Below are 18,918 nucleotides of genomic sequence, written 5' to 3'. Positions count from 1 at the left end.
TACAAAAATGGACAGAGGTTTATGGTCTCTCCTTCACTGGATGGGTCTGAATTTCAGTACCCTCTTAGAAGAGGAAGTTAAAGCCATAATTGAATCTGTGATTGTTCCAAAGAAGAAATTAATAAACCCAGTACTTAGGGGTAGAAACAGCTCTAAAATAAAAACTCCCATCTGTCTGATAGAATTTGGTATAGACAAACCACTTGAGGACACAGTTAAGTATCTGTATAAGACTTTAGAGGACATCAATTGCTCCTATGATTGAAGGAGACCCTAAATATTCCAGAGGAGGCACCCAGAAGAAGAGGATCTGTGTAGAAGACATAGTGTAGAAGACACAGTGAGCTATCAAATTAAGCTGGGAATAGACCTGGAAAAAGGAAAAACTACTCATGGGCCTTGAAGGTTGTATGGTGACCCCAAACTTTCCTACTTCTCCCTCAAGAAAAGGAGTAATTGAGGGAGAAGAAAGAGCAGTCAGAGGACAGAAAACTGAATTAAATTTCTTACCTCCTTGTCCTCTAGCTTCTTTTCCTTACCTGGATTTAGCAAAAGAGCTTGAAAAGTGGTGAGGCTGCTCATCTGAGCAGAAACAAATGCACCTCCCAAGTGATGGGCAACAACTGGTAAGGATTTGCAACAATATTCTCATATCCAAGAACAGGGGCCTCTAAAAAGACATCCAATAGTTTTTTAAGAACAAATGTAGAGTGGCAAAATGGTGTTCCCTCCAGCCAACTTTAAATTATATATGCTAGTTACTCAATCCTACTGGATTTACTAAGTAATTTTGAGAAACAATATTTGAGGGGCTGCATGAATTGGACTGGAAGGCCATTTTCCCTCTTTAAAGACCATTACAGTTATAGCCTTAAATGTTATTCCATTTAAATGTTATAATGTTTCACAATCATGTATTTAAACACAGAAATCTGTTTATTTACCCAAACAAAACAGAGGAAATGATTCCAGCCCTCAGGTTTTGAATTCTCATTTAAATATGTGAACATGAGTCCACAACTTAGAGATGTTTGTGTATCTATGTACCTCCAAAATACTCATATTTCATAGGCTTTTTCACATTAATATTCACCAACAGTATCACAAAAGTTCTTTTTCTTTTACATAACTGTAAGCAACAGTAATTCTAGAAACACTAGAGAAAAAAAAAGCATAGCAATGTCCACAGTTACAAGAAAAAGTGCACATTACTTGGTCACAATCACAGTCATTACTTGGAAAACTATATGTAACAAGTAGATATAAAATATCACTGATGCCTTAAACTCATTGTCAAAAACGGAATTACATAAAATTTTGTACATGAAATAAGGCAAATTTAGGAATGCACAAGAAACTTGTTATTCAACAAAAGCTAAACAACAGAACAGATAGTACAATAAGCATAAACTAAAGTACCTTTTCCTATATACTTAAAATGAAGCCTGCCATAGTGCACAAAGAAAACACCATTAATGTGTAATCAATATTATAAAATAAGAAATAGAGGGGTTGGGAAGAGTGGGGAAGGGGAGAGAAGAGTTTTATTATAGTTGCAGCTGCATCCACTTACAGTTTTGTACAGGTTTTAGCTAGGCCTGGGAATTATACAAATTATACCAGAAGTGTCAATGACCTTCCTTGTTAAGAATTTTGTTTAAATTAAGGAAAAAAAATAAATACACACAAGAGTGCAAATTTTCAGATTGTCACTTGCAACCTCTTAACATTCATCATCTACATCCAATCACAACTAGAGGGACTTGTATAAGACAGCAGCAGTGATCATGGAGTCAGATGAGCTCACCATAAGAAATCAAATCATCTTTTTTTTTTTCTCAACGATATGTCTTTTTTAAAAAACACTCAACTCTTTATTAATTGCTAATAAAGCTGCAATATATTACAGAATGGAGTTGAGAATGGCATGAATGCAGGAAATGCATACTTCCTTTGGAAGGTATTCCATAGATGACAATTTACAGTACACAGGGGAGGAAATTATCCAGCATCAAGAGTTACTCGTTGTAGAAAGAATATGAAGTTGGGGAGAAGGGCACAGCCAGGGATTCAAGAGAGGAAGGGGGGACTTAAAATAGCTCCTCAAAACATTTCCAGGACCAGTGAAAAAGTTTACCAAAGTAAAAATGAAAAATCTTGAATGAAAACAAAAATCTTTTGTTTCGTTTTTTATAAAAATTACATTTTTTTTAAAATACAAGATCCTTTTAATTGCAATTGTGCCCTGTAGCACAGGACATTTGGCAATGTTTTGCCATATACTGCAGCTTTAAGTCCAATGAGTCAGTATCACATTCCACTAATATTGCACTTGGATCTTGAACCACTTGTTTTAAAAAACCATCACAGCATCTTCTGTTTCCTCCACTTGTTAGAATGAGTTAATTTCTAGCCACTTTTTCGATATTTATGCTGACACACTAAAACAAAAGCAATAGCCTGGACACAGTAAAGTACCTCGGAAACACCAGAGGTCGAAGTTCACTTGAAGCACCTTAACACATCACTTTATGGATCAAGAACAGTGTGGCATTATGGTAATTAACTCTCCTAAAACACTGTGCAGTAACTGAAGTGTGTGCTCTGGGAAATCAAAATGTCATTAGTGGAAATTCTGAGATAAGACCAAGCCAGTGTGATGGTCGCATGACTCAGTTCTGCTGCAAAATAAGGTTTTCCAGTTCATCCGCAGAGCGCAACAAAAACGCGGCGGATTCCCGGTACCCTGCCACAAGCTGCCTCACTGCGTTTATCTCGGTGGGACTCAGCTGGGGTCTGGAGCTGGAGCTACTGGAGGATCCAGAGCTGCTTGCTAACTGCCTCTTCATACTGAGATCTGTTGGACCTGCAGACAGCAAAGGGAAAGAAAACAAGCTTCAGATCGCCTGCCAGAGACGTTTCACAGGTTTGTAGATATAAATGCAGAGTAGTAGGAGCTGCTCTCAGCTGAGTGCAAGCAGCAGAAAAAAGCAATAATTGTTCTGTTACCAGTCGCCTTGACAGGAACCACAGCAATTTATATTTATGTATCACAGACCCCACTTACAGAACATGAGGGGCAAGTCCACTGCCAGCAGAAAATTACCCTCCAGGGGCATATTCCAACAGTGTGAGCCACTTGCACCCCAAACGCTGCCCTGGAATCTGACAATGGTGATCAGGCAGAAGGCTCATCTCCTGTGCCTCCCCAGCTCCAGCTGCCATGGTGGACTTCATGGCAATATGCACACTTGCAATTTTTATCACAAAAAATCCAACTTATGTTCTCTAGACAGCTATTTTCACATTTTATGCTTCAATCAGCATGTGGCCAGATTGAATCCCTTGCAGACGTAGATAAATGGTCATCCACATGACTTGCCTGATGCTGTCTGATCACTTACATAAATAGCTGCTCATGAATGAGATTAGGCTGGTGACAATCTGGCTGCCACAGTGAGGAGCACACTATCATCTGTGAGGGCTGCATACAGCTGGCAACACATTGCAAGGATCTTGTAAGGCCAGAACACTGACAAGAGATTCTGCAGCAATCACCATGCTGTTGTATTGGCAGCTCACAGCAATATGCTTAGCACTTCAAAAAATATTCTCAAAACCATGGAATGCTCAGGAATGCTGTCTTCATATGGAAGACAGCATTCCTGAGGGCAGTCTGCAGGCTACTGTGATTGGCAAAACATCTGCCATCATGAACTTTGTCTTTGTGTGGAATTTCCCTGGCTATTTAATCAGTTATTAACCAGCTAAGATGCTGGTGCTTTAATGAAGTGTTTAAAATTTCCATTTAACACTTTTTTTTTTCTTCCTGGAGTGTAAATTTGGACAGGTAGAATTGGACTGAGGACTTTTTTGAGCATATAGAGAAGGATATAGATGGCAACTATACCTATTTAGCAAATCTGGGGAATATTGCTCTCTCATTTTGGCAGTGTAGGAAATCTATACTTCCAGCAGGCAGAAAATCAGACTAGCCTGACCCTAATCTTAATACTCTCCTGGAAATTGGGATCAAGATATCTAAAACAATGTATCTTGCTTTCCTACGAGAAAAATGCCACTCCTCAATTTGATCAGTACAATATATGTCAATGCCAAGATTTTCCAGCAAAGACTGGAATAATTTTAAGATTTAGTATGTTCACAGAACACACCAATTCATACTGTGGAGGTTCTCCTAAATAATCCCACAAAATTTATAAGATTCAAAAACACAGACTCACAATCATAAGCACTAATGGCAAGAGATGCCTGATTTTCAGAAGCTGAAGATCTGCTCATAAACCTTATTTAACTTTCTTTCTTATATATCTGTGCAGAGGTACAGGTGAGACCACAAAAAATGTGGAGACTGCCATGTCCCTACAAAAACTGAAGTTAATGAAAAATCTCCCCTTGAGTGAATAAAAGCAGAGCTGGGACAATGAAAAGAAACTACTCAAACTGAAAGGGCCCTATTAGATCTGATTTCCTACTACACAAGTAGAATGAGCAGCACTTAGCCTTACAACTTGTATTACCTGGTTTTACACCAGTATAAATGAACTGACTTTTAAATGACTTCCAGTGTACAGAGGATAAATTAAGCATAATTAGCTCTGTGAATTTGTTTGTTGTGACCACATGCTGTTGGAAAATGATGACTGTGAAGAAGCTCAGAGGATATTTTTATATAAAGTCTTAACCCAGCACAGGGAAGAATGGTATACCAATCATAATGCCAGGTGGTCTGAATGGTTCCAGGCAGTCATTAAAGGCTTCTACATTTATTGAGGCAGAAGTGAAAAAGCTTCCACTGACGCATTGAGGCCATTGTGATCCATATGAATCTACTTTAACTTTTATGTTCTTTCCTTGAGTTTCATTCATGTCACTGCCAAAAACACACATACACACACATACACACACACACACACACACACACACACACAAAATATCTGGCAGAACAGAGCTTCTGCAGGAGATCATTTCATTTTATGAAATCTTAACTGAAGGGCTTTTCTCATTGCTAATCCAGATTTTAAGTGACAGAATAGGATATCAGTTTATGTCACTCATAAATAAAATACACATGGAAATGTGCTTGGTCATACCTCTCAGGTTTTCCCTAAACAAACTGATGGTGCACTGCTCTGAAGGGAAAACTAGAGCACTAGAGGAAAACTAGATATCTGGAGAGGACCAGATATCCATCATGCACAAACCAGTGTATAAATCCTCACAAGTCTATAGGGTCACAGTCATTTACATAGTCTGAAGACCTGGCTGGCTCTGTATTCCTAGATGTCTGAATTAACTTTCATGAAGAAAGTTCTTTAATTCTTCAGAATATTTATCTTTGCATCCTGAAGGTACTGGAAAAAGCCAGATGGCAGACTGCACACACAAGGAACAACCACAGCCCAAAAATCCTCTTGGTCTGGGAGATTTCTGTTATGTCAGAGCTCTTGTATACAAAGAAAATAAGATATCTCAAATTTTAATGTACCCAGCTCCTTCAAACTACTTGGTGGGCTTATTATTTATTTTTTTTTATTTACCAGGAAAATGGGATTTTACTTCACTCCCCAATTCCTGCCTTGTACTTAACAACTCCCATTGCTGTCCTCCTTCCCCCTCAAAAAAAAACCCTCTGAGAAAAAACCCAGAGGAATACACACAGAGAGAAAAGTTTCATAGCTATGATTTTGGGACACTGAGAACACCCATGCCTTTTCAGGAAGGGAAGCTGCCAGAGAACTGCACAGAAAAAAAAATCCAATGCTTCATGTGGAGATAAGGATTTTAGCTCCTTTAATTATGTTATGTGACCCCTCCATCTCACCTCTAAAGCTTACCTATGACAGCCCAAGCTCTATCTCTGGGAGAACACCTCACTCAGAGATTAGTCCCAGGATGTGTTATATTGGTCTCAGCTCTTAATAGCTATGATAGACACTCACTGACAGTAATAGAGATTCTCAAAGGTGGGCCAGGCTGCTAAATACTAAAATATTGTAACTTATTTGTAGCTTCATCAGTCATACCTGGTCATTTAAAAACTAAGGAATAAGTGCAACACATAAGTGCATTCTTGTACTGTAGATTTTTCTCATGTGATTTTATGCGAATCAGCTACTGAAATATGGAAATGTAAACCTTATTCACACCTACCATATCTCTTTAATCAGAAAAATTAATCACAGCTATTTTGAAGGCTTAAAATAGCTGGTTAAGAACACTTTATGTCCATCTATATCCAGAAGCCATCATGACAGGTTACTAAATCTGGAAAAAGCCGAACAGCTTCACCTCTATGTCTTTTAATAACTCTTTACTATTTCTTTAGTCTATTTAACTTCATTTATTAAGCTGCCAGTCCTCACAGGAACGAGAAAGTGTATATTTGTAAAGACAGAAATCTGAATATTTTTGCAATGAATTTTGCAGTGTCAGGTTCCTCCAAGATGTTACTGCACATTTTAGCATACTGCTTCCTATTCTGGAGTACTCCAGGACTATTAAAAATCTTTATTGCAAACATTATTATCAGGTTCCACAATGTCTGCTGAGCACGCAAAGATTAAGCATATATCACAGAGATTAAGACACGAGACTTATTTCCATTTTTTTCTTTCTCTTAGTACATATTGCCATAACATGAAATTGTCACCTTCCATGTTTCTATAACAGCACAACATTCTTACAAGCAGTGGATTAAATAAATTGCTGAGACAAACCTTTTCTTTTATACTCTTTCAGAAGACTAAACACAGATTGTTCATCTGCCTCTTTTTTAGGCCACCTGATTGACACTTTAACATGGGAATATTTTTGATTTACTATCTCTGTCCAGTTACATTGACTTATTTTCCCCTGTGAGGTGCAATTGTTCTTGTTGGAACCACATCAGGCTGAATATGAAAACTCTAAAAACCCACTCTTCATGTGCTAGACAAACATTCATCAAATTAGCTGCTAGAAATGTCTGCCACTAAACATACAGTGGAACAAATGGCTTTTTTCTGTAAATTACAAGACTTTAATGGAACTAGTTACTGCCTCATGCACTACTCATTACCAACGTGATTTATATCAAATTCCAAAATACGGGTCAGATGTAGATGTGTTGATACTGATTGCTTAGACACTATCAACTGTCTCAACAAAATTCCCTTAAGAATTGTATGTTGTCACTGGGTAGCTACCAATCTTATAATTAGCAACTACTAAAAGAGTAATAAATGTGTCAGTGACTCTCAAAATGGTTATCACCATTGTAGATAATAATGTAGAATAAAAAATAATTTTAAAAAGTGTTATGTGCTTAAGCATCTACATTTTTTAATAGTTAAGCAACCTTTTTCAGCAGTGATAAAGCAAAAAGCAGTGACACTTATTTAGAGAAAAATACATTTGCCCATACTTTGAAATCTCTTGTGTGTAACTTTTCTATGGCACCTTTTCTCCTCTTCATTTTTTTCCTCATGAATGGCTTTAGGGGAGAGATTTGACTGAAAAACTTATATACTGCAATAAAACAAAATAGAAAAGAATTTATCAAAGTATGCTACCTTTTCTTTCTGAATCAGATGTATTTATTGTAATAAGAATGCTTTATTATGATTTTATGTATCTGTCAACGTTTCTTTTCCTCCTGCCTTCATACATAGAGCAGATGTGCCTAAAAGTATTGCTTCAAGTGCCAGGAAAAATCAAGAAAACTGGAACTGATGAATTGGACCTCTTAAGTTCCTTTCTCCCTTCTACACCTCTCCCTCTGGAAGACACATCTTCTGCTACTTTAGACAGCAGGGAAAAAATGCTGTCTTGCCTGAGGAAATTGATATGAAAAACACAGAAATGCCTACAGCCATCATTCATTTTCAGTGATCAGGAAACACAGTGGTCTGGGATTAAATGATTATATGAGATCCTCCCTATCCACCACAGGAGATTAATCATGTGGTGTATACTGTGTTGCCTTAACAGTTGTCACCTCAGCTTTGTGCAGAGGTAGGAAAGTCAGATTCTGCCCAGTACATTCCATTTCCATCCCTGTGGTGGGAATGGAGTAGTACTTGCCTGTGCCACATACCTGACAATTTGAAGAGGATGAGGAAGGAGGAAGAGGAATGTAGGGAAGGTCTTAACAGAAAATTCAGCCAGCATTTTCCAGCAAGAAGTTCCCTTTTGCCAAAATACAGGTCAAAACATTTAACTTCTCCCAACCCCACCTTTTGGGTTTTCAAACGGGATTAAACACACTGTCCCAGGTTCCTACATCTATCACTTTTGATCTGTTTCTTCATGCTCCAGGCTCTGTGTTAGAGACAAACTGTGTTCTCTTTCCCCTTTCTCCACTTTGATGTCATCAGGGTAGCACTGAGAACACAAGACTGAGCAAGAATAGAGGTATAAAGAAGACCTGGAGAGAGGAACCACAGCAAAAACCCCATTTAACTACTACATCCTGGCAAGCCAACCTGTGAATAACCCACTCAGCACCTTAAAAACTAGCTACATATTGCATATTCTCATCTGTTGGGGTTTTTTCCCCCTAGTTTGCCACCAAGAATATCACCAAGTTCATCACCACCATCAATCGCGCAAGTGCCAAGATTTTACAGAAGGTTACATCGTGAACAAATATTTAGATGCGGAAACGAGGTGCCTTCCTTCCTGCTGACTTGTTCCTCATGAACAAGTGGACAAGAGTGCTCAGTACTCCTCTCCCTGCTGCAGATCAGCATGGTTGTGCTGGTCCTTGGAGGTCAGCAGCACCTGCCCTGGGAGGCTCCCCCAGCTACACCACTGTCTCCAGCAGGGCTGCAGCATCTGCAGCACCAGGATGCAAAGGACCAGGAAGGCAGACTGGCACATGTAGGAGGCCTGGCTAAAGCAGGGAAGAGCTGGGAGGGCACAGCCTCTGGAAGGAACAGCAGGGAGGGGTGAGCAGTGTGGGGGAAGTCCCTGAGCCACCAGCTGGGCCATCATGGTCTGCAGGCCTGCCCGTGGGAGAGGAGGCTGAAAGAGAATCCGGCCAGGATCCTGCCAGGATCTGCCATGGTGTGAACATAATGGAATTCAGCCAAAGAACTCACCTGAGCTGGAAGGGGACTGGACGTTCGTGGTGCCTGGGATGCAGTGCTGAGTTGTGGCTGTGGTGGAGGTAGGCTGCAGATCTGTGGAGAGAAAGGGAGACACAACACACTTTGTCTTACTGTGACATGAGGGCATATCTTGCATGGCCTGCCCAACACTGAGTCTGAAATACCCTCTTTTTACACACACACAGAAGGAACTGACTGACATTTCTGGCTAGAAAACCAGCCAATGATGCAGAAGAAAGTTCTAAATCACCTCCAGGCAACCCAGCTATGGCAGCAGAAACACATTCCACACTCTTAGAGAAAACAGACTTCAGGAAATGAAGCAACTGCAAAGACCATGGCTCCAAGGAGCCCAACATGACTTCAGAGAGTGCTGACAGTCATCAGGAGAGGGCAGACAGCAGCCCCCTGGCCTGAAATACATGGGGAGACAAGCCAATCCCACTGCCTCAGGAGACGCCCAGGCTACATGCAGGGACTTCAACAGTTCCTGGTGGTATCAAGAGCTTTTCCTCTCAACATTATCTCCTGTCCTCACCCTCCTGCCCTCAAGCTGGACTCTTCTGAGCTCAGTCCAGGAATGACAGAAGGAGGACAGCTGAAGCTTTTGTGGCTGGCTAAGAGCTGGCAGACAAATTCTGCATTCACAGAGCTATTGCACCTTGGAGATTCTCCATTCAGCTCTGTAACAGGAACAGAGGAGCTGTGGAAATCCACCCTTCTCAAAGAGTAGCTCTCCTTTACCATCTAAACAAATCAAATACAACATGACCAAAGGCTTCTCCCCAGCCCATGTACAGGCTGACAGAGACTCTGTCAACCCACAGATTGCTTGGTGAATATTTCCAGCCAAGCTGGATTGGCCTAAAATGTTTAAAAGGAGTGGGAAAGGACACCGTGGTGCTGTGAGACCAAGCCTTTTCCTTCTGTGCTTTTTTGCCTGCCCATAATACGGAGGGGTTATTGCACAAGCTGCTACATTCTGTTTGCTCATATTGAGCAGTTTCATGAAGGCTTGCCCCATGCAGTTGTGTGAGGAGCTAATTATGGCTCTGTAATTAGCCATGTGGAAGGACTGACCTCCCCATGAGGAGGGAAGCACTGCAACAGCAGGCAGAGAGAGGTCCCTGAGCCAGAGCCACCAAACAGTTGGGCGAACAGACAGCCACGTCTGTAAGGTCAGAGTAGGGGTGAACTTTATATGGAGGAAATAGCCAAATTAAATGAGTCACAGAATACAAAATACATACATCAGCTGGACTACTAGACAGAGAGTTAATTGGACATTAATTATTATATTACTGTGGGGGAAGGTCCAGAAATAGGTAATCAAGCAGTAAGTTTTAGATAGCTATTGCAGCTATTGCAACTTCTTTTTTTTCTGTTTTAGCAGACACAAAAAACCAGACCTTATCTGTTTATACACACATTCTGACTGAGGTGCCTATTTGTTTTTACCCTAGGAGAACATCTGTAAATGTGACAAGAACATTTGATAGGTTGCTATATTGAAAAGGAATTGCATTTCTAAATTAGTTCTTCACTCCTGAAAACAATTCACTAGTAAATATCCTGTTCTCCAGAGAAGTGTGTCATTAACCATTTTAACAGCCTTGCATATGTTTGGAACAAGAGCCCTTGAAACAGTGTAATGATTGCAAACAAGGGTCCTATGAGGTCTGTCAGGAGGGCAGTGGTTACCTCCGTCAACTGCAACTCCAACCACTCCTCTTGTCTACCAATGGACACATCATTGAGGACTGACAGATCTCACTGGCCTCAGAGTCCTCCCACTTCTCCTGTGGGGAAACCAGCTACCAGAGCCAGAGCAATTTCCCCTTAATATCTGAGAGATAATGAGGTTGGCTCCTCATTGGTTTTGCGTCAGTGAGACTGAGGAATGGACAGAGTTGCCTTTCCACAACTTTCCTAATGATCTTCCTGATATGGCAAGTGGATCACAAATCACCAACCTAACTAGACTGTCAGCATCAACAACTGGTTTCCAAGTCCTGGCACACAAAGACCTTTGGTTCCCAGAGCTTACGTACGTTGACTCATGTAGGATCCCTGTGGAGAAGATGGGCACCTTGGCACAACCTTCCAACTGTGCAACCATATGAGAGAAGTGCAATGGCTTACTGGTTTTTCAAAATAAAAGGACATACGGCCAAAATTGTCCAGTGAAAGTAGGGAAAGGCAAGGAAGAAGAAATGTTTGAGCATATGTCTGTATAAAAACCTCTCTTGAGCTTTAATTGTGAAAAAACACTGGAGTCCTCTGTGTGAAAGGCACAAAGAAGATGTGGCTTCTAATCAAAAGGCAAGACGAATTGATGGCTAAAAATATGTGTGGTTGGATGGCGGGTGCTGCTGCCTATTGTCTGCTCCCAACAAACCTCTCCTGTGATGCTACAGATGGTATTTAATTTGTACATCGTTTTTTAAACTTGCATGCTGAAGCGACATAGAATACTTTTGCCTAAACCCCGCAAGTCACTGCAAAGTGGGAGTTATGAAAATGGATCCTCTTACAAGAAGTTTGAAGGGAAAAACAAGTACCAAAACAGTTGTGATTCCTCACAGTTTAAGATTATATAAGCCAGGACAATATTGATGGCTTTTGCTGACAAATAACACATGGGGAGCTAATCCTCCTCTTAGCTGGGCAAAAGAGCAAAAGCCAACTCTTTTCAGTGGGAACTGGTTCAGATCCTATCTGGTCATAATGTAAAAGACAATTTTAAAGTTCTTGTGCATTTTCACAAACAAACCCAGATTTCCACAGCTTGTCTTACTGTGATGAAAGTATTTGATCAGAGACCATATTCAGTGCCTCAGATGTGCTCTTCATGTATATGGAAACAATTGTAATCATCATTCACACTGAGTCAAAGACTTTTGACAACTAAAGTACTACCTATTTAAAGACTCTCGAAAACTTAGCACAAATCATCCACAGACCTTTGAGAATTCTGCAGGCAAGGGGTGAGGAAGAAGATGTGATTGAAGGTCCTCAGCATACCACATTCCAATAACTCCTTGCAGGCTGCAGCCCTGGTAGCACTTTGAAAATTGCTGAGCATGCCGAATGTAGAGGCTGTAGCTGAGCAATTATCATCTAGCCTAAGTCAGCTGCTCTACCTGAACTGGCACTCTCTCCTGCCAGACAGGGATCAGCCAGGGCAAAAACCCAGGGATTTCTCCATCCTCTGAGACTTTTCTTTAAATACAGTCCTGGGAGTCAATAAAACCTCAGGCTTCCAGAGGAATTGCATTTCTCTGACAGAGAGACAATACCCTTTTTATCAGAAGGGTATTGCTCTGCATTTGTACAAAATCAATATGAGGGATAATTTCAAACAATACTACAATTTGCTTACATTTTTATGTTACAAAAGCATGCCAATGTAGGAAGAAAGGAATGTTGTCTAAATAAATGATACCACTTGTTTTTTTTTCAGAGGGACATACAACCTCATGGTGACATATTTACCTTGTCATTTTTAGTGTAGGGTATAAATGAATATGCTGATTGCTCATTTAACACTTGTTATGCCAGATCCTTATCTTCAGTAAATTAAAGTAGCTGGTGAGACCATGTGACAAATCTATGTTAATTCATTTGTGTTATACAATATGGAGTTGAGTGTTTTGAATCTAGAGCCAAAAATATACTATTGGCCTCCTTTTGTGATCAGTGTAGGAGAGGACAGTAATGATAAGGTCCTATAAAGTTATGCAAACAGAGTGAAGATCTAACCTGGCACTTTTTTAATCAGCTTTGTTAGAGGCTTATGGTTCAGTCTTGCCCAATTGTGTATTAGTCCCTGGAAGCTGGAAAGAGACTAGCATGCAGGGAGCAAGGATTTTGCTCACAGTAGCAGTTTGCAGGATTGTGCTCCTGCTCATTATGTGATAACAGCCTGTGGCTATTGAACCCGATGGACTAGCTTTCTGTACAGCAGGGGCAAATACACATCAGCACATATACATACAGCCACAATTTGTGAGGAAACTCACCACTACTAGAAGCATCATTGAGGTTTAGCAGCCCACCTCCGAGCCCTCTGTAGCTATGGTAACTGTAGGTCCCATTGCCGTTGATGTACAACACTTCCTGCGTGCTGGAAACAGCTGATGTTGAGTAAGTGACCTGGGCTGGCTCCTGTTTGCACTGCTTGTCAGCTGGAGCAGCCTCATCCTGCAAAAAAAAAGAAAAGGTTTGGAATTATGGTTACATTTCACCTTGCATGTGAAGGTCTTTTCCACTAAGATTCTACATCTATTGCTTTTACAAATGTGTAATGCGTGTTAAACAAGCACAGATATATTTCAGATTTACAAATATCAGCATAAAAGAAACAATGGAAATAAGCAGGAACACAGGTTTCCCAAAAATCTGAGAACATTCATTTATTTGTGCTCCACAAACCAGCCATACTGATTCTCAAAGGAGAACATGTACCCTCTCACCCTGAAGAGCTCTTCTTCAAAACTCAACTCTGTCCAGAATAGTGGGAAAGGACAAGAAACAGCCATTTCCTGAGTACTGGAGTGACTCTTACAAGTCAGAGAATCATATATTTCTTGATAAGATAAACCAATACAGAATGCACCATCTACTTATTTGGATGTATCAGTCTCAGAAATGACAGAAGGAATAGAGGAATGGAATAAAACTGCATTCTTATGTTTGGAGAAGTTTAAGTGAGTGTCCTTCCACACAAAGGCCATAAAGTAAGGATGCCTTCACAAAAGTGACTTGAGTACCGTGGTTATCTGTGTAACAGCAGTGTCTGTTTGTACACCAGGAGCTTTCCTCAATGCTTTCTGTTTGCCTCTTTTATGATTGTGCCATATTTAACAGAATTTAGCTCAACAGCCCTTCAATTTTCCCTGAAAGGAGATGCTTCAGGTGAAAGTGTATTATTCCCCATTTGTACTTACTGTAACTACTGCTTAGAGTACCTCACTTCCATTCATGATCACAGAATGCCACAGTAGCAACTTTAGCAACAGTAGGTGAAATAAAGAAAAGCATTGAGAGAAGATTGAACCCATTTTAGTAGTTGGAAACAAGGAAAACTATCTCTGTGTGACTGCTCATCCTGCCATAGGGACCTCAGTGACACAAAATATGATTTAGTCTGTATGTATTTGAACATTTTCTTTGCTTCTTGAATTTTTTCATTGGTTTTACTTTCTACTCTCCTCTAATCAAAACATATTTCAGTGTTTTCAAATAAAATAGTTTCAAATAAAATGGACCTATGGAAGTTTTGTTTTTAAAGGACCTTTTCAGAGTAGTTGACTGAAAAAAAAATCTGCTAAAATTACCTCCCCTTTGTGTAGGATATTTTGCTATTTTATATATACCTCTACTGCACAGCTCTTTTATGGTTCATAAATATACCAAACTTATTAAGAATTCTATAAAATTTCTGAAAACTTTTTTATAGTTTTTTCTTAGATCAAATAGTTCAAGCAGTGTTCAGTCTCTGTGTTGAAGTAAAAAGGGCTGTGAATCCTATATGCACTAAGAGCAATTGTTGGTTTCACTTCTCAAGAAGACACTATCAGCATCTCTTAGATGAAGACATCCTTGTCTTGCAGGTATTTATTGGTGAAAGAGACTTTCACCTGAAGCACAACTGAAAAAACTCAGGAGAAGGGATATATGTTATTAACAGAAATTCTAATATTTAATATGGAATGCTGAACCATTAGACAACTAATACCATAAACAATAAAAATGGAGCCTCTTGGGCGGTATTATGAGCTAAGGCAAAATTTTACATTTTTAAGAGAGTTGGCCAAAGTGGTCTCCTAAGCATTTCCTTAAGTAATAATAATCTTAAACAAACGGCCAGAATTGCAATGTATTTTTGCCAGGAATTCAACTTTAATAACACTTACTTTTTATCTCCAAAGGTCATTGATATCTCTTATGAGAGAAAATATATTATTTTCTCAGAGAACATTCATAAGCTACACAGTAAAGTTATATCTTGGCAACATAGCTTAACTCATCGTCCAAAATTTTAACATTCTCAAGACTCAGATGTTCTGCCTCCTTATGTCTAAAACTGAATTATACTTCCTGCCATAGACTCACTCAGAGCCTCATTTTTTTTCACAGAGCTCAACAGCAGAACTTCTGCAAAACCATCAAGGACTAAGCTGTGTTCAAGGGGCACAGTGCAAACAGGACTAACTCCTACAGCTGAGCAGAGTGTCTCAGGATTGGTGTCCTTATCCTCGCTGTCTGGAACCCACAGATTTGCTGTCCCTGATTTACATGTCCTCCAGAGCCTCTCTGGTGAGGGCACTGAAGCCTTAACTGGAAGTGTCTTGCAGAGCAGATGCACAGAGCTCCTGGCAAAGCCCAGAAGGCAGAGCCTGGCTGGAGGAGGCAGCAGGAGAACTCGGTGCACGTCGGTGCGCACCAGCCCACGTGTTTCGGAGCACACGGCCGAGAAGTGGGAGACCAGAGCTCTGGCTACTTGTCGCTAAGCATGGTGAAGAGGCGGAGAAATTGGGATGCAGGGTCTCAGCTGGCTGTGGTGAGGAGGGCCCTGAACTCAGGGCTGCCATCTCCTAGCAACCAGGCTCCAAGCAAAGCTGCGGTGGGAGTCGTCGCGGGAGCTGTGCCACTGCGCGGGAAGGAATGCACAATTCACAGCGCTACAGAGATTCCCCACGAGAAGGGAGCATGACTCAGGTCTCCCTCAGAAGCGCTGCCCTGGGAGGCTCCCTTCCAGCTCCTCCCTAACACAAAATCCACAGGTGGCTTTGAGGTCAGAAAGCCAAGGCTGGAGCTGTGCTACTGAAGGGGGATCTTTGTACAGAACTGATCACAGCCCTACAAAACACCGTGACGTGCCAAGGGATGGGGCTTGAGGTGGAATCTGGGCACTCCGGTGGGGAAGGAATTCTCAGGCAGGCTAAAGGAGTTGAGGATGATGCTGCGACCAGGACTCCTGGTTCTGCATATGAACTCTAATCTCTTGGCCACTAGCAAAAGGAGGCTTCCTCTAAATATTACACATCTCTTTAAACAGCACACTGATCACCTGTCCCTAAATGATGTATAAGTTGCCATACATTTCAGACACTAAATCTGATCCTTAATTTTGTGTTTACCTCAGTCTTCATGACTCCAACTACATGCAGAAATAGGGCAGGATTTTTGTCAAGCTTTTTCTGAGCAGGCTCAAGCATCAGCCCTACTGGTAGGATTATGAACCATGAGCCTGATCCCAGGGGGTTAGATGTTGCCTCTCATACATTCCCCTGGGATTTAAGCATTTTTTTGGAATTTTTTTTTTTTAATGGTCAAATGGCAAAGCTGTGCCATTTTCCCTTGCAGCCATACCAAGGATAAAGAAGCCTGTCTCTCTTTTTCTTGGGGATGGAGAATATCAATATCATATTTATTTTGTATACCTGAGATTCATTCTTAATAGATTCATTTTCTTCATTCTTTTCACCTGAAATGCCTTTGATTTTAAACTAATGTAGAAAGTAAATATATTGTTCTTCCACTGAAAACAGACATCTTTGAAATATTCTGTGTTAGTTATTCAGCACCTCCTGTTTCTCCCTATATAATGTTTACACTGAAAAGGCTTATTTATTTAAATTTTTATTTTAAAAATACCTTGATTTCAAGACAATCATTAGCAATTAACTAACCATTTAGAGACATGTTTGACCTAACTACATGGAATATATACTGTTGTCATCATAATCATATACTAAACTTTTGATGTATTAACTAAGCATTTTTAAACTATTTATAATTTGCCTTTAATAAGAAGAATGACCAAGGTGCAGATAAAACATCTATTCATCTAGAATTTGACTCATACTATCTTAATTTAGTATAGGCCAAAGGAAATAAATCATCCCTCTAACAATATTTCTCTTCTGTATTTATTTTGGAGGTGAAGACATTTAAGTTTGAGCACATTACCTGCAAAATGATTGAAATCAGAATATGGAAAAATATTTTGTAGGTACAAAAGCATACTAAAATAAAAACTTATCTATTGGCTTAAAAAGAGGACGCATGAAGTCCTTACTTTGATCCTCAATTTGATATATACCAGAGATATTTATGTCTCAGTTTTATGTCAAGGTCTGTACTGAGAGAACACTTTTTTTTCCCCACAAAAGAGGAGATAGAAAAAATATATTTGATTTTATTTTTAATCAGGGGAGCAATTTAGTAACCCTCTGAGCACAGTACATCCTAACAAAATTTTCCATGAGCTGTTGCATAACCCATATATTGAAGAAACCCTTCTTTAATCTGACTGATGCTCTGAGCAGCAAATGAATAGTTTACAGAGGAATCACTATCCGCAGTGACATGATGTTGGTGCAGATTGTCAGGACTGTGGTACAAAGAGCAAGGCTCACTGGCACTTCCCAGCCTCTTGTTCCCCTGCCAGCAGAGGGACAGCACACACAACTCTTTTAAAACAGTCTTCATAGAAGCATCTTTAGCAGTGTCACTGATCCCTTCTGTTCCCCATCTCCTTTACCACCTCCAACATAACATAAAAAAAGAAATAATTTGTGAAAATCGAGAACCCTGGCAAATTTATGCTACACTGAGTTTTGAACCCTTATACACACAAGTGTCAGAAATTCAGTGTACTCCAATTAAGAGAGAGCAGTACTATTGCCTTGGCTTCCTTGCTAGCAACAGGCATTGCTAAAATGTAAATGTAAATCCTGACAGGGAGTGTGTGTCCAGATCAACTCACATGGCCAGTGCCAGCTCACCACAGGGCTAGCAAAACTTCTGCAAAAAGAGTATAAATAATAATATTCCAAAAATGCAAAGCTGGTGACATGCATAGAGCTACTGCTTTCAATAATGCAGTACTTGCCAGACTGACAAATCAATGACTCTGAGAATAACAGCTTTTAACTGCCCCTATGTCAGCGTGATTTTTTTTTTCCTGTGAATTAGAAAAGAGACAGAAAGGCAAACACATTTTCACTTCATATTTCTTGATACTGCCTTTTTAAATAAGTTAAACTGAAAAATGTGGATTGCTTGTTGTTCTTGTCAATAAATGCTTCTTTTAGAATACCACTTTGAGGTTAGGAAAGCTCAAATACAGATAAGTCTTCAAACAAATAGGCAAGCATATTTGCATATGGTCTTCTCTTTTTTCAGCATAGGAAAAAAATTCATTCACTTGTAAAAACAAAGCAGGCTTTACTTTTTTTTACTTTTTTTTTTTTTTAGGTTTCAGTAGCTTGTAATACAGCTTTAGAAGAAAGGAGATAAAGTTTCATATGTTTTTCTCATTTGAATCCCACTAACTTAATTCTACAATCAAAAGTAAAATAAATCGAAACATATGATAAAACCACATACCACTTTTCAAAGCATACTCAATTAATCCTTACAATACTCCTGATAGATAGGACTTTTATCAGTTCTTTGCAGATGGTGAGATTCTGCAACAAAGGCAACCTTAAGCTAGAGTTACCTAATAAGTAAAGTTCTTGAGTTCTGCAACCATAACAACATAATGAGCTTCTCTTTGTGTAAATTAATTTTTAAAAACACTGAAGTTCTTAACTGGAAACAAACTCAAAAGTTACATCACGAGACACCCTGCTATATGCACAGAGGATTGTGGGGCTGGGAGTTCTCTGCCCATCTCAGCTTTTGCACAGAGAAGAAGCTGCCAGGGTAAGCAGCCATCACCATCTGCATGGAGCAAGGTATTTAAAGGAGGATAAACCACAGGAAACCTGGCTCCCACTGAAGGGCCCAG

At 39.9% G+C, this 18,918-nt stretch overlaps 1 protein-coding gene across 4 annotated transcripts in view; it reads right to left on the bottom strand.

The window, feature by feature from the left end:
- Nucleotides 1-913: 913 nt before the first annotated feature.
- NOL4 (nucleolar protein 4) overlaps nt 914-18,918 on the bottom strand; it is a 186,348-nt gene continuing 168,343 nt past the window's right edge. For all 4 annotated transcript variants that reach the window (XM_054284740.1, XM_054284741.1, XM_054284742.1 and 1 more), the window contains 3 exons: nt 13,136-13,316; nt 9,105-9,185; nt 914-2,866 (listed from right to left, as the gene is read on the bottom strand). In XM_054284740.1, coding sequence (XP_054140715.1) covers nt 2,673-2,866; nt 9,105-9,185; nt 13,136-13,316 — 456 coding nt within the window. In that variant the 3' untranslated portion in view covers nt 914-2,672. The remainder of the gene's footprint in view (nt 2,867-9,104; nt 9,186-13,135; nt 13,317-18,918) is intronic.

The sequence above is a fragment of the Melozone crissalis genome, unplaced genomic scaffold, assembly GCF_028551555.1.
Source record: "Melozone crissalis strain CALT ecotype California unplaced genomic scaffold, PUWL_Pcris_2 ptg000042l_1, whole genome shotgun sequence".
Lineage (NCBI taxonomy): Eukaryota > Metazoa > Chordata > Aves > Passeriformes > Passerellidae > Melozone > Melozone crissalis.
This window is presented reverse-complemented; position numbering and strand designations above follow the sequence as displayed.